At 39.1% G+C, this 15,223-nt stretch overlaps 4 protein-coding genes across 5 annotated transcripts in view; 2 read left to right on the top strand and 2 right to left on the bottom strand.

Moving 5' to 3' along the window:
• Positions 1-5: 5 nt before the first annotated feature.
• On the bottom strand, positions 6-2,138 carry Polr1C (RNA polymerase I and III subunit C). The gene is made up of 7 exons (XM_046623228.2): positions 1,996-2,138; positions 1,855-1,914; positions 1,454-1,644; positions 1,146-1,330; positions 717-905; positions 379-627; positions 6-195 (listed from the first exon to the last, which is right to left on the bottom strand). Exons 1-7 carry the CDS (start codon positions 2,047-2,049, stop codon positions 83-85), a joined length of 1,041 nt encoding a protein of 346 aa, XP_046479184.1. The 5' UTR covers positions 2,050-2,138; the 3' UTR covers positions 6-82.
• On the top strand, positions 2,011-10,824 carry DNApol-epsilon255 (DNA polymerase epsilon catalytic subunit 1). 2 transcript variants are annotated; one of them, XM_046623168.2, is made up of 14 exons: positions 2,011-2,509; positions 2,742-2,865; positions 3,014-3,232; positions 3,344-3,570; positions 3,657-3,897; positions 3,966-4,282; positions 4,402-4,648; positions 4,828-5,380; positions 5,470-5,911; positions 6,001-6,238; positions 6,371-6,724; positions 6,833-7,047; positions 7,136-7,319; positions 7,394-10,824. In XM_046623168.2, the coding sequence occupies exons 1-14, from the start codon at positions 2,421-2,423 to the stop codon at positions 10,742-10,744; spliced, it is 6,801 nt and encodes a 2,266-aa protein (XP_046479124.1). In that variant the 5' UTR covers positions 2,011-2,420; the 3' UTR covers positions 10,745-10,824. The 2 variants fall into 2 exon arrangements, with proteins under 2 accessions (XP_046479124.1, XP_046479125.1); XM_046623169.2 differs by lacking the exons at positions 2,011-2,509; positions 2,742-2,865; positions 3,014-3,232; positions 3,344-3,570 and having other exon boundaries at positions 3,808-3,897; positions 3,986-4,282.
• A 358-nt stretch (positions 10,825-11,182) lies between these two features.
• On the bottom strand, positions 11,183-12,298 carry LOC124217511 (ATP synthase, coupling factor 6). The gene is made up of 4 exons (XM_046623244.2): positions 12,189-12,298; positions 11,692-11,849; positions 11,452-11,585; positions 11,183-11,322 (listed from the first exon to the last, which is right to left on the bottom strand). Exons 2-4 carry the CDS (start codon positions 11,841-11,843, stop codon positions 11,285-11,287), a joined length of 324 nt encoding a protein of 107 aa, XP_046479200.1. The 5' UTR covers positions 11,844-11,849; positions 12,189-12,298; the 3' UTR covers positions 11,183-11,284.
• A 345-nt stretch (positions 12,299-12,643) lies between these two features.
• Positions 12,644-15,223, top strand: part of pnt (ETS transcription factor pointed) — a 147,008-nt gene continuing 144,428 nt past the window's right edge. Inside the window, exon 1 of the mRNA XM_046621928.2 lies at positions 12,644-12,940. The gene's annotated coding sequence lies outside the window, so the exon portion shown is untranslated. The remainder of the gene's footprint in view (positions 12,941-15,223) is intronic.

The following is a 15,223-nucleotide window of genomic DNA, read 5'->3' as shown; positions in this document are numbered from 1 at the left end:
AATAGTACACTGCCAAAGGGTGCAGGATTTTATTAAAAATGCATCTGTTTTGTTAATTATAAATCAATTTCGTAGTATCGCATCAAGCAATGTTGTCGATTTCTTCGATGAAAGTCCTGCACTTTGCTTTCAAAGTTTTGACTGCTTCCAGGAAGAGAACAGCTGGAGGTAAAGCACCGAGCGATTCAATGGTAACTAAATGATTGAACAAACAAACAAACCAATTCAATAAATATTATGGATCGAATGCCTGAATCTGTAATTGATGAGAGAAGTTGAAAGGATGAAGAAAAACTATCATTAGTAGACAAAAAAAATTATTTAGACTTGTGATTTTGGTATGAAAATGGTCTATCGTTAATTGATACGAAAACTTACAGATAAAATGGTCAGGCACACGGGTCAGCTGAACGCATTCCTTGAGATCATTATGTCTGAATACATTCCTGGAGCAGCTGTCGTACCGGGCATTTTTCACCCTAGCCTCACGATCGTCTGGCCCATTCTTTTTATCCCGAACAATTTCAATTACTCCAGGACTAAAACAGCCCTTCAAGCGCTCAGCCATCTCCCCTTTGACTGGTTTCGTGAGTTTAATTTCAGGCAGCATTCTATACGTAGCAGTGGCTGCACGATAAATGGAGAAGATTAATAACTCTTTTTCCTTTTCTTTTATTAATGCAATCAATTGAAAGACTTGATATTTTGATACAAACCTACTGGCGAGAATTTGGCGTGGTCTTTGCCGATCCCTTTAACTGCGTGCATAAAAGCATGTATTTCCTGACCGGGACGCATCTTGCATATTAATATGTCACCTTCCAAGACGCCAAGCTGCTCTTCGCCTTTGGGGTAAATTTCTGCCTGCTGTCCAAGTGGTACCCATTTCACATCTCTACTATAAACTGTAAATATAAACGATTAAGTTTTATAATTGTGATAGGATTCATAGCTGATAACTCAGTAAAATATTGAAAATAGAGAGATCCACGGAAATCGTCATTACTATGAAGATAGTGAATTTTGAAGTTCATCATTCTTCATTTTCACTAAAATATCCTGTTTGTTAGATTGAAAAGTAAGATACAAAAATTTTTTTTTACAAATCGTTGCAAAATAATTAATTGGACGACTTTGATATTCACCATTGTCGTTAATGTAAATATCCTCCGGTCTTCGAGAATCTTTACGGGGATGTGGATTCAACGAACAAGTCACTTTTAATTCATAGCGCAAAGTGTCTTGATCGCTAGCATCTTCATCTTCACTTACCGGTAGTGCCGGATATTCAAACAAACGAGGATCTGCTCGTAAAGGCAATAATCCTAATCTGAAAATTCATGAAAATAGATAAATCAGTCTGTCTCCCTTTGCATGTTTTCTTACAAACAAGTTTTTTGTAATGCACCTCAGTTGACCAGTGTATTATATAAAAAAGTTTTCTTGCAACTACCTATGAGCCAGAACCTCATCTTGGATTAGACTCGTGTTATTTCGTATGAAAACTTTTTCTATAGCCATTGAAGGTACCTCGCTCAATAGGATTCTGCGAAATGCATTTGCCAAAGCTGGGGCACAGCCAATTAGATCAAACTCTAACTCTCTCCCGTTATCTCCTTCTCTGATGATCTCCACCTTGAGGTTCTGTGTAAATAAAGTTTAAGAAAGTCATCGCATTCCAAGTGTATCTGAACCCCAAGCGACTCCAATTAGCACTCATTATTAGACAGAAAGAAAAGTCATATGAAAGAAATATAGTCTTTTTGAATGCTACATATAAGGACGGATAGTTACATCTGACTTGAGAGTTACTATGTAGCGTTGAATGATTTTATTATTCTCCTAATTACCCACCTCTGCAAATTTCTCGATGCTCCATGGTTCTCCTTTTTGAACAATGGAATGTTCCACAGCCTGAGTTAAAATGAATCGGTTTTCATTAATTGATGCAATACATTGAGTTGCGATACATTGTTTATTACAAATGGTACTTACGTTGGAAATGGCGTATTCCTCTAAGATTATACGAGAAGAATCACCCTTCTGCATTTTCAGGTTGGCTTGTTGTCTTTTCCAGACTCTGATCTTCTACCCACGTGGATTTTAATGTTTGACAAAGGCAGCGTTCTGAAATACCGGCCAGTGATACAAAAGAGAAATGAAGAATGGCGAACGCGATGGAGCAACAAAGATACGGACTGCTCGTAGATTGCATATGTTTTTGGAACGCACCTAAAATAATAATCTCGATGGGTTTGCCCCCTGCCTGATCCTTTGAAACTTAGAAACCAGTTCGCGCCAAAAATGTAGAATTCAGTGTTGAACCTCGAGGTTATAAGTTTAGTGTCAAACGCACGGACATGTACGAATTTTATTTATTTATTTAAAACGAACTTCATCAATCAAAGGCAAAACACACAATGTTTATTCAAAATAAAAACAAGTTTCGCACACCCAAAGCGCCTTTCAACACCAACCAACAGTTCGGTCAAGAACCAAACGTACCGAGGTAAAGTTCATTATTCATACTAAAAGTAATTTTTACCGTGGTTTCTTTTTTCCTTTATCAATAAATATCATCAGAGCTGCTGATTTTTTATGGATTGTTCGTTTTATGATTAAAATGATCACTTATCTGCAGTAGAAATATATGCGTCGTTCGAGAAATCTAATGCCTGGTTTTTCTTCTACAATCTAGCTCTTACTTACTTTCTTATACTTTGCTTATTATTGATTCGCAGAGAGGATTCAGCAGAGGGCCGTTTACGACAGTCGATAGAAAATGATAGAATCGATGAATTATATGGCTTTGTCAGAGTCAACGATAGTAAGGAGCGCACAGGTTTTCTGCTGAACATGCATTCTGTAAGTTCAGTCCTATTTTATGTTTCGAATGAAAATTATACCTATTTGCTTCCTGATGGTAATATGCTTGTTTCAGTTTGTCATAATAGCTTGTTTAGAATGCATAACTTCAATGAAATTCAATCATTTCTTTTCCATTCGTTTATAGACCGAGGTGATAGAGGATGATAAGCGTTTAGTAAGTGCAGTCGACTATTACTTTATGGAAGAGGATGGGACAAGATTTAAAATATCCCTGCCGTATAATCCTTATTTTTACGTGCTATGCAAAAAGGATACTTTGCAAGAAGTGGCAACTTTTTTGCAAAAAAAGTACCCTGGATTTTTGGCTAAAGTTTACCCATTGACAAAAGAAGACTTGGATCTGGTAATTTATCAATGCTATTTATAAAGTCGTCGCTTCGGTTTCAAAAATGTGTGCAGATATACAAGAAAAGTACATTCAGATCATCAGCACTGAACCATTTTTTCTTGACAGCCGAATCACCTAATTGGGCTGAAACAGAAGTACTTGAAACTAACTTTTACTAACATGACTGACCTTGTCAAAGTACGGCGTGAAATAATGTCTGCTGTTAAAAAGAATAAGGAACGTGAGAAGAGCCACACATATTACACAGAAATGTTGGCTAGTTCATTGAATGTACGTGACCACAACCCTGTAAAGAATTTAACCGACCATATGGATAACATTCTTGATATTCGGTGAGTAGCGCAGCCAACAAAAAGTATACTCGTTGTAGTTTCGTGGACACTAGTTCTGATCAACGAATGTTGCCTTCAATTTTTAGTGAGTACGATGTACCTTTTCACGTAAGGGTATCCATAGATGTTAAAGTGTTTGTTGGAAAATGGTATACAGTAAAATCACGCCATACTGAACCACCTATCATCATATGCAGGGATGATATTATCGAAAGACCAGACCCTATAGTCTTGGCATACGATATTGAGACAACTAAATTACCTTTAAAGTTTCCCGATGTCAATACAGATCAAATAATGATGATTTCGTACATGATTGATGGTCAGGTAAGGCAGAAGGTTCTTAGACGTGAAGTTTAAATAGCATTTCCGTTTTGATACCAGTTTATTTTCAGGGATACTTGATTACGAACAGAGAAATCATATCGAAAGATATAGAGAGCTTTGAGTATACTCCAAAACCAGAATTTGAAGGATTTTTTACCATTTATAACGAGCCAAACGAAGAGGCTGTTATCAGAAAGTTTTTTGCTCACATCAACGATGTCAAACCCCATATTTTTGTCACATATAACGGAGACTTCTTCGATTGGCCTTTTGTTGAAACCAGAGCAGCCATACATAATATAGACATGAAAAAAAAAATTGGTTTCTCTAAAAATAGAGATGGAGTTTATACTTGTCGCCCAGCTATGCATATGGATTGTTTATGGTATGTAAATAGAATTTAATGTTAATTAATTATACAAATAATGTATATTGTGTTATGCATCTTAAATAGAAGAATATTCTTCTTGAAAAATAAATTTATGAACTTCCCATCTGTTACAGTTGGGTAAAGAGAGATTCGTACCTTCCTGTGGGATCACAAAACTTGAAAGCTGTAGCTAAAGCAAAGTTGAGATATGATCCGGTTGAGTTGGACCCTGAAGAAATGTGTAGAATGGCGTGTGAGCAGCCACACGTTCTCGCCAATTATTCAGTGTCAGATGCTGTCGCCACTTACTACCTTTATTTGAAATACGTGCATCCTTTTATTTTTGCATTGTGTACTATTATCCCAATGGAACCAGATGAGGTTTGCAGCATTCTTAGTTCAATGATTAATTATCCTTCTATAACGATACAGTATTTGTTTCTTCGATTGATTATTAATTTTTTATTAATTATATCACAATGTAAGGGTATCGTTTTCGTTTGTATACCACTATTGCACATTGAAAGAAAACTTGAAATCGGGTATTGTACATGTTGAAGGTCCTGAGGAAAGGATCTGGGACACTTTGCGAATCGCTCCTTATGGTTGAAGCATTTCATGCCAATATTATATTTCCAAATAAGCAAGAAACACAGTTGAATAAACTAACAGCAGACGGACACGTCTTGGATCAAGAGACCTACGTAGGAGGTCACGTCGAAGCTCTTGAATCTGGTGTATTTAGAGCTGACATTCCATGTCGGTTTAAAATGGTCCCAGAAGCGTTTAACAAACTGATTGACGGCGTGGAAAAAGCTCTGAAACATACTATAGAAGAAGAAGAAAAGATACCCCTAGAGAAAGTTACAAATTTTGACGAAGTTGTCGAGAAGATTAAAGTCAAATTGAGAGCACTCAGGGATCAGCCTCTGAGAATGGAGAATCCGGTGATCTATCACTTGGACGTTGGAGCCATGTATCCAAACATAATTTTAACCAATCGTCTACAGCCATCGGCGATGGTTGATGAAACTGTTTGCGCTGCCTGTGATTACAATAAATTGAATGCTGTTTGTCAAAGAAATATGACTTGGATGTGGAGAGGAGAACACAGTTAGTTTTCTTTTGATTGGTTTTGTTTAGCTGAAATTACTCTTTCCTACTAATTCAAAGTTCAATTTTTATTAATATACCTCTTTCAGCGCCAGCAAGTCTGAGCGAGTTTCAAAGAATACAGCAACAATTGGAAATAGAGAAATTTCCACCGCTGTTCCCCGGTGGACCTCAAAGAGCTTTTCATCAACTTTCTAAAGAAGATCAGGCAATGTACGAGAAGAAACGGCTGACTGAATATTGCCGAAAAGCTTACAAGAAAACCAAGATAACGAGGATGGAGGAAAGGACACAAACAGTATGTCAGAAAGAGAATTCTTTCTACGTGGATACAGTCAGGGCATTCAGAGACAGACGATACGAATATAAGGCTCTGACGAAAGTTTCAAAGCAACAAGTCTCCGCTGCTGTAGCTAAGGGCGATGCTGGTGAAATTAAGTCTGCCAAAAACCGGGAAATTTTGTACGACTCTTTACAGCTTGCTCATAAATGTATATTGAATTCTTTCTATGGATATGTTATGCGAAAAGGGTAAGTGTATTGTCTTGGATCACTTAAGCATCAAATTAATGCATTGTATCGATTGCACTGAATTATTATTATCATCTTCTGTTGTTTAGATCTCGATGGTATAGTATGGAAATGGGTGGCATTGTATGTTATACTGGGGCTCATATTATTAAGAAAGCTAGAGAGATAATTGAACAAGTAGGACGCCCCTTGGAACTGGACACTGATGGTATTTGGTGCGTTTTACCTGCTTCTTTTCCTGACAATGAAATCATCACAACAACGGATCAAAAGAAATCAAAAATCACAATATCATACCCGAATGCAGTGCTCAATTTCATGGTCAAGGTAAAATTTCACAAAGTATACTGATACTAATTCTGATCTTTTTTTTTACCACTTGTGGTCCTTGGCAATTATAAATAGGGATTTATTATGATCTCTGCATTCTTCCTATTCACGTGAAACTTTACTTTGCAGGAGGAATTTACTAATCATGCTTATCACGATTTGGTTGACTCAGAAAATTTGGTGTATGAGGTCCGAAGTGAAAATTCGATATTCTTCGAAGTTGATGGTCCTTACTTAGCAATGGTTTTGCCAGCTTCAAAAGAGGAAGGAAAAAAGCTCAAGAAACGTTACGCTGTTTTCAACTTTGACGGTTCGCTGGCTGAATTGAAAGGTTTTGAAGTAAAACGACGAGGGGAGCTTCAGTTGGTCAAAATATTTCAGTCCTCTGTATTTGAATCGTTTCTAAAAGGTGACACCTTGGAGAAATGTTACGCTTCGGTGGCTAAAATTGCTGATCACTGGCTCGAAGTTCTTTATACCAAGGTACGTTAATCACACAATGTAACACTACTTCATTCCTTATTCTGGTTATAAGATGAAAGGTGAGTATAAATTTTTCGTGAAAATGTTGACACTTTTAATATTGTCCAGGGTGCGAATATGCCTGATACAGAGTTGTTTGATCTAATTTCGGAAAATAGATCTATGTCGCGTAAACTAGAGGAATACGGTGCACAGAAATCAACTTCAATTTCGACAGCTAAACGATTAGCTGAATTCTTAGGTGATCAGATGGTCAAGGATGCAGGTCTTGCCTGCAAATTTATCATATCAAGAAAACCTGAGGGTGCACCTGTTACAGAAAGGTATAATCCCCGATTTTCTGATTATTTCTATGTTATGGTATTACGAGGGATGGATTTCCATTTTTAACATTAACTGTCATGATTTCAGAGCCATTCCGTTAGCCATTTTCCAATCTGATCCTAATGTTAAAAGGTATTATTTGCGAAAGTGGCTTAAGGACCCATCGATTCAAAATGCAGACATAAGAGATGTGTTAGACTGGAATTACTACATTGAAAGATTGGGAAGTACGATTCAAAAGATCATCACAATACCTGCAGCAATGCAAGGGGTCAGTAGATTCTACCAATAATCTGATCAACTAATGCGTCAATTGCATTTAATACCATTTATTAATTGTTTCAGGTTGCAAATCCCGTTCCAAGAGTAAAGCATCCTGACTGGTTGCACAAGAAGATGCTGGAAAAGGATGACGTTCTTAAACAGAGACGTATCAATGAAATGTTTGTTATACAACCAAAGAAAGTCGCTACTCCTGATTCCGACGATGAATCAGACAGTCATGATGAAAATGAGATTAGAGATATAGAAGATATAGCAGGTGGTTCAGATGTTTTCAAGAAGCCAGTGGCGATGGTGAATAAGAGAAAGAGAGCTGCTTTGCAAGATGAACATGAAAATAATCTAAATAAGAGCTGGAAAGAAGTCCTCGGCTTACCTCCTCCGTTGGGAAACACGATAGAAGAAAAGCAGGCCTGGATTCAGTATCAGAAAAAGAAATGGGCTTATCAGGCGAATCAGAGGAACGATCGTCGGAAGTCAAAGAGAAGTAAAGTAACGGAGGAAATCTCTCCGCCAGCAAGTTACGCCGGTGTGGTAAGAAATGCTAATACTAGTACAATGGGTGGGTTCCTACGTCGAGCGCAAAGGGCATTGTTCGATACTCCCTGGCAGATAATTGAAATAGCAGAAACGACTGAACCTGGTTTGTTCAGGTTGTGGGCTTTAGTGGGTCAAGAGCTGCAACAACTGCGGTTGATAGTTCCTCGCATATTTTATGTAAACTCTCGCAAAGTCAGACCGGATCCGACTGTGGAAGACCTGTGGAGGAAGTGTTCAAGGATACTACCTCGTTCTCGAATCGTATACAATTTGTATCAGTACTCTGTACCGGAAAGTAACTATAAGAAACACGGTCCGGAACTTATGGCAGATCTATCATGCCCCAATATAGAAGGAATTTATGAAACTCAAATGCCGTTACAGTTTAGAGCTATATTGCAACTGGGATGTATTTGCGTCGTCGATCGATCAGCGGCAGCTGACATAAAGACTGGAACGGATACTTTTCATCTTAATCAACTGCAGTTCAAAAGCATTGCCACCCAACCGTATCTCGAGCGAAAACAAGTACTGAAACATATATTTTTGTACCATCACTGGTCTGCTGTCGGTCAGAAAGCAATGTGGGGTCTTTTTCTAGCTCCGACTAAAAGGGCTTACATCTTTGTTCTTGACTCTGTTAGGACAAATCAAATGCCAAATATGAACACGTTGTATGTCTCTGAAAGAAATAACTTACTGAATAGCGATATACAGAACTATGTCAAGAGTTTACCCGACGAGATCCAGTTCAATGTCAGGGTCGAAACGGACTTGAAACAGGTTCAGCGTTTGGTACAAAGCGCGCTCCAGGCCTATAAAAACGAGAAGAAAGGGCCAACATTACTCGCGATTCAATCACCAATCGATATTTCTGTATTGTCACGGCAAATGCCGGTCTTGACTGAATTCCCAATGGTTAATACGCACATACAAGATATGGAAAATTTGTACAGTACTTTGGACTGGCAAAGAGTAGGTGCGAAAGCCATGATTCGCCACTATCTGAAGTCGGACCAAATCCTTGACCTCATGATTCAACAGTGCCGTTACTTTCATGCTCCAATTGGCAATCTACCGGCGGATCCAACAATATTTGGTGCAGACTTATTTTATGCCAGACACTTGCAGAAACACAATTTCGTTTTATGGTGTTCACCTACTGAAAGGCCCGATTTAGGAGGTAGCGAAAATGATGATAATAGGTTGTTAACTGATTTTGAGGAAAGCTCGAGTTGCGCGGCCAACAATGCAGGCACTTATTCCAGTACTTGCGTAGAGCTGGATGTTGAAAGTTTGGCAGTAAATACACTGCTCCAATGTCATCGTGTCAACGATATAGAAGGAACCAGCACGTTTGTCGCCTTTGACAATATGCCTCAAGCTTCCCTGCAGGAAATAGTCTCCGGAGGAGCCGGAATAACGGCAATTCCAAGTTACGATGAGACCGCTCTTTGCAGTGCAGCATTCAAGGTTCTTAAGACGATGGTAAATTCCTGGTTGCGAGACATATCAGAGTACCGAAACGTGTTTGCTGATTATCAGGTGATTCACTTCTATCGTTGGCTCAGGTCACCTAGTGCGTTACTATACGATCCGGCGCTGCGCAGGACACTCCATAACTTGATGAAAAAATTGTTCATTCAACTTGTCGCGGAGTTCAGAAGGCTCGGCTCGATCATCATATTTGCTAACTTTAATAAAATCATTTTATGCTCAAAAAAGAGGCTGATATCGGATGCTCTCGGGTATGTTGAATTCGTTGTAAAGTCCATTAAGAATAAGGAACTGTTTCACAGCATCGAAATAACTTACCAACAGTGTTGGGAGTATCTGATTTGGCTAGATTTACCAAATCACGCTGGCGTGAAGGGGAAGATTCCGGACGAGTTGAGGGGTAACCAGTATGTTCCTGACACAGAGCCGGATGAAGAGGATGACGATGATGGGCCAGAGATAATAATGAATTGGAATCTCATTGAGTATTTACCAGAAGAGGCGGCGTGCCAGGCAAGCTTCAACGCGATCGTAGCTGGATACATAAGTGCAGTTTATCAGCACATGAGTGAAAGCGAATCATCCGATGCGACGCCAAGACGTAGAAAAAGGAAAAACAGCAGCCTTAGTCAAACGTTAACTGCACCGCTTGGACTTGGAGCTCTTGAGAGCACAGCCGAGTTTGCCAAGAAAATAATATCCAGTGAAATGTCGCACAAACTGTTTCAAATAGTGCAAAAGATTCACAAGAAACTGCCGGAGAAGATTTTAACACGTGAGGAGAATCCCTATCTTGATTTCGGCGATGCCGAATCAAAGAAAATTAATCCAGCTCTCGAACTGGTCAAATCTATATGCAAGGTTTTATCCTTGGACAAAGAAGTTGAAGCAGAAGTACATATTTTAAAAAGAAATTTATTGCGTTTAATAGGAGTAGGGAATTTCGGTGACAGTGCGGAATGGAGCGATCCCTGTGTGTCCTTCACTTTGCCCGAAGTGATATGCAAAGCTTGCTATCACACTCGTGATATTGATTTATGCAAGGATAACGATCGCGCGTTCGAGAATAATAGGCACGTGTGGAAATGTCCGCTCTGTGAAACCAGCTATGATAATGCGGAGATTGAATTTTCGCTTATAGATACGCTAAACAGAAAGTGTATGGGATATATACTGCAAGACTTACAATGTGTGAAATGTAATCAAATAAAAAGAGAAAACATGAATGAATATTGCACCTGCGCAGGGCAGTACAGAACTCTCATTTCGAAACGTGAGCTTGTAAGATTCGCGAAGACGGCCAAATCAATAGCTATTAAATTTGGAATGCCTATTCTCGCAGAGACTGTTCAAAACACTCATCTAATAACAAGTTGAACGGTAATAACTGATCGTTTATCTTTAATACACTTTCACTTTGTAAACAAAATTTTTACGACTGTGAATACATTATATTTTATGAATTGCAGTGTTTCTTTTGAATTTACCGAAATGATGATTCAAGTACAGATGATCCAGACAAATCACAATTATACTCCATTCCCCCAAAACGGATTACACTCAAAGTTACACAATTTCTGTGCAACTTGAAACTGATCTTGAAAAGAACTATCGTGAAATTTATCTTAAAAATTTATATTTTTTTTTTCCATTCAAACAAATATTGTATGACTGGTAGAGTGAAGCACTATTTAACAAAACGAAGACATTCCGTAAGGTAACTATGGCTAGTTTTCGTCATCTCTCTAAACTTGTTGATTCCAGCAATTGATATTTTTTCGTGGTTACTTCGGATTTGCTCAATGTTACAAAGAATTTTGTCTGTTATTACGATTTAATATTTCAATATTACAATGTGTGTACAGTTGTGGAAGTTACATTAATATCTACAGTAATTTATTGAATATGTAGATACATTTACTGAGTCTGCATATTGATGGGGTCGACTTTGGGTTCTGAAAAAGTAAAAAAGTATCGATCTAAAGTTATGTACAATTATGATTGTATGCTTTGCAGATTTCTATTGGTTGTTACATTGATTTAAAAAATCTTACAACTGACTAAAACGTGACGGCGCAACTTACCGTCAAATTTGAACTGCGGGAATTGAGTCAGGTCTACTCCACCTCCACCGCCAGCGTGCTTTGCCGCCTTCTCCAGCTCTGATTGAAGCTCTTTAATCGTTTCAGGGGAAGCATCTACAAGTGTTTTGCTACCTCTGAATGGCACGTAAAGAAAATTCACCGGTAAGTCGAGTTGTTATATCGAGCTATATATGTGCTTGACGGTATTCGATGAAAACAGACCCAAGCAGCCAAACTTACGTGTTCTTGGACTTGTATTCTCGGATTTTGTCAACGAACAGTTGCTGAATTGGGTCGCTGGCCTTCTGCAGTGCCGGGGCCAAAATGCCAATATTACGTTTCAGGACCTTAGGGACCTCCTTGAGTCCGGTAGCAAGGCGGGAGCTCAGCATGATTGTCTAATAGAATTGATGACGTAAATATGCAATTTTTTTTTTTTTTTACTTATGTCGCTACTTTATGACCAGGCCGAAAATACCGAGCGAGCGGCTCCCGGAATGTGTATATTTTATTCTCGAATTGGCCAGTCTACGTTTCGCGGATAAATAAAAGTGACTATTATATAACAAAATATATAACTAATATTTTTAGGTTATGGCATATAATCAATATCTAAGAATCCGAAGACAGCAGACGATAACAGTGACACGATAAAAAGTGTAGATGAAACAGATCCGTAGATTAGTTGACCTCAAAATCCGTCGTTCTTCGATCAAATTTCTCCGCATTAAACTTACGTTTTACTTGGTTTTATCCCCGAAGAGGTTTGAGAAAATTGAGACAAATCAGCTGCGCCTAGCAGAAATGGCTACGACTACCGTAACCGTTGATTTCCGGTTTTACGAAAAAAGTGTAAAAAAAAATCTCAAATTGACAAATAGCAATATTTACCGTTCTACGAGGGCGAGAATAAGAAAATTAGATATCTCTCTACTTATTTTCTCGAACTATTCTTACCCCTGTCGCCTGATTGATATATATTTTCCGCGTTAGTTGCCAGCTTGACTAGCGCGGTGAATTCAAACGCGTCAGTCAGAGCCTCTCGGCCAATAGGAAACGCCAAATAGCGGCCGGCGTGATCCGAGGGACTCGACCAATCACGACGGGAATAAAACGGCCGGCCAACCAACGAATGATCGTGGTAGTTTTCCCCGGCCGAGAGGCGATCCGTATTTAGTTTCATTCATGAACGTCGAGACACACGCAGCCATAATATTTAATCTGTAATCTGTATTGTGTACGTACGGTGTGGAACGCGTAGTGGGTGCTCGATGTGCGTGCGCCCCGTGGCCAAGTTTAACTTACACGTGATAAAATAACCCGTTGTAGTTTTACCGATTGTGTATTGAAGTTTTTCCGTTTCAATTAAAGCCGCATATCACTGGTTATAATTAATATATTGTGTGTTTCGTGCGTGGTATTGTTCTGTTCTCTTGTTTACTATTCTCTCGGCCTCGTGACACGGACCAACCGCTTCGAAACTCCACAGGTATGCATGCATGCTTACACATTCATGTGAACCACGCGCCTGTCCCCCTCGCTGTATTTTGTAACAACAGACCCTTCAACCTTGTCGTAATATTACAGGTGTGGCTATACTTGCATAATTTCTCTTTAGAAACTCGCTTCACTCGTCAGTCAAATCGTCTCTTGTCTAGGGTTGCTGGTCGGTTAATAACAGTTGAAACAAGTATATTAGCCTCGGAAATAGACGTATATCATATCGCGACGATACGAAGAAACGGAAAGTAAACAAGAATAAGAAGAAATAAATAAAAATAAAATAAAAAAAAAAAAAAAAAACCAGCTACGAAACAAAACACGATCCGTGCCCACGCTCGACGTTTCATCACCGATGCCGTGAAGGTACTCGGGATAATTCAGTTATGTATGTATATATTTGGAAAGAGAAAAAGTAACTTTGTTTAGAGTTTTCTCGATGTAAATAATAAGGCTTCTAGAGAGGCCGTCTCTTCCCTCCGTTCCAAGTCTTTCATTTTCTTTTTTCATCTCTTTTTCTTCTCACATCAGCTAATAAAGACTAATTTTTATGGCATTTGACTCGTGGAACGTCGAGGGGAGTCGTCATTTACGTTCAACGCGGTGACTAACAACAAATAAGCAGCGCGATACGAAATTTACAGTACTTATAAAAATACCGACTCTCTCTCTCTCTCTCTCTCTCTCTCTCTCTCTCTGTCTCTTTCCTTCTCTTGTCTGCAGTCATGCGAAATTCAAATGTTATAATTAAGTAAGCGCAGGTTGTACGGACGGCCGAATGTACAGCACGTATAATCGCGCTGCAGCCTTTTGTTTATCTTCTGCGAAGGCTATTTTCGATCGCCTGTATCTGGGCGAGCTTAATAGAAGAGAGAGACAATACGTTGTTAGCCGTCTAATAATCCAGCCCTTGACATACGATATACGAGATATTATATGCACCGATTTCTCTATCTTTCTCTTTCTCTCCTTCTCCGCGTCGCCCTGTCGTTCGCATGACAATGACATTGATTGTAAACGCATATATCGTATGAATTCGAGACTCATTTCTATTGCGTAATTCCTACTATTTGCGGTATCTAACGCGCGCGTCTTACGTCTCTTACCCGCAGATGCTCTCAGTTTTCCAAGTAGGTATGCAATGAAATAGAAATAGCTGATTCATCGAATATGCAGTTTGAAAATAGAGAAGAAGAAAGACGAGAGACTCGGAATCGTTGCCAACGTTAGCCAAACTAAACATTGATGGAAATGAAGAGAAGAAAGAAAAAAGAAAAAAAAAAAAAAAACAAGCGTTGTACAGAACTAGAACTATTTCAAGGGCGAATTTCGTTTCCAAAGTTCAAAGTAAATCTAAGAGTAAGTTACACGTTCAGCTTTGTTTCGATTCGTCGAATCTTGGAATATTTCCTGTAAAATTTGAAAATTACGATTATTCACGAAAGCCACGCAAAGCCTTAATCTCGAATTCGAGATGGAATTAGAATCGATTCTTTCTTACGGTATCTGGTATGCAGCTGCAGCAGTGTTTTTTTTTTTTCACCGATTATGAAATCGCGGTTGGCGTTTTCTCGTGCGCCGGGCAAATAGCCGCCAGCGGCGTTTTATTACAGACGCACACGCTGCACTTGAGAGAGAAAAGGAGAGAGAGAGAGAGAGAGAGAGAGATTCGGGCGTGGGAATCGCGTGAAATGTTTGACAAATTTCACCGCCTGCACTTCATAAACGAGGATTCTCGAGTTCTGTCCTCGTTAGGAGTCGCGCCTCGATTTTTTTTCATCGTGTAGATCACCCGAAATGTACTTGAAAGAAAGCACCTGAAATTGCAATTTTTATACATCACAATTTACATTTTTTTTTATCATTAGAGGTGGGGGGGGGGGGGGGGGGGGGGGGGGGCGTCGATTGTCTAAATCCAGAATTTAGACCAGATTCTGTATCGGCATCGGCCGCCGCCATCTTGAATTTATATAATTTGATTGAAAAATGTCGACCGTAGGAGAATTGAGTTTTCCCAAACGATTTACGTTATGATTATTTTTAGTCAAAATTTGAGTATGGCCGAGTTATTTGACTGAAAAAAAATTGCGGATTACGTGGATGACTTTTTACTGCAAAATGTGGTAAAAATTATGGATTTCCACCACCGATACACCCCCCCCCCCCCCCCCCCCCCCCCCCCTCCAATAATTAGAAAAAGACAATATGGCGGTATCGAAAAATTGAAACGTCAAATCTACGTTCCGACTGAAATATCACTATTGAGGGGAAA

Source organism: Neodiprion pinetum, chromosome 4, assembly GCF_021155775.2.
Source record: "Neodiprion pinetum isolate iyNeoPine1 chromosome 4, iyNeoPine1.2, whole genome shotgun sequence".
Taxonomy (NCBI): Eukaryota; Metazoa; Arthropoda; class Insecta; order Hymenoptera; family Diprionidae; genus Neodiprion; species Neodiprion pinetum.
This window is presented reverse-complemented; position numbering and strand designations above follow the sequence as displayed.

What these genes read in the sequence shown, in the direction of transcription:
- Polr1C (XM_046623228.2), bottom strand. Translation starts at nt 2,049, where the DNA reads ATGCAGAAGGGTGATTCTTCTCGTATAATCTTAGAGGAATACGCCATT. An exon ending in TATTTACATTAACGACAATG is followed by an intron (nt 906 to 1,145) that starts GTGAATATCAAA and finishes TTATATTTACAG; the next exon opens with TTTATAGTAGAGATGTGAAA. An exon ending in TGTGCCTGACCATTTTATCT is followed by an intron (nt 196 to 378) that starts GTAAGTTTTCGT and finishes TCAATCATTTAG; the next exon opens with TTACCATTGAATCGCTCGGT.
- DNApol-epsilon255 (XM_046623168.2), top strand. Translation starts at nt 2,421, where the DNA reads ATGTTTATTCAAAATAAAAACAAGTTTCGCACACCCAAAGCGCCTTTC. An exon ending in CGTACATGATTGATGGTCAG is followed by an intron (nt 3,898 to 3,965) that starts GTAAGGCAGAAG and finishes GTTTATTTTCAG; the next exon opens with GGATACTTGATTACGAACAG. An exon ending in TCGAAGTTCTTTATACCAAG is followed by an intron (nt 6,725 to 6,832) that starts GTACGTTAATCA and finishes AATATTGTCCAG; the next exon opens with GGTGCGAATATGCCTGATAC.
- LOC124217511 (XM_046623244.2), bottom strand. Translation starts at nt 11,843, where the DNA reads ATGCTGAGCTCCCGCCTTGCTACCGGACTCAAGGAGGTCCCTAAGGTC. An exon ending in GAATACAAGTCCAAGAACAC is followed by an intron (nt 11,586 to 11,691) that starts GTAAGTTTGGCT and finishes CGTGCCATTCAG; the next exon opens with AGGTAGCAAAACACTTGTAG. An exon ending in CCCGCAGTTCAAATTTGACG is followed by an intron (nt 11,323 to 11,451) that starts GTAAGTTGCGCC and finishes TTACTTTTTCAG; the next exon opens with AACCCAAAGTCGACCCCATC.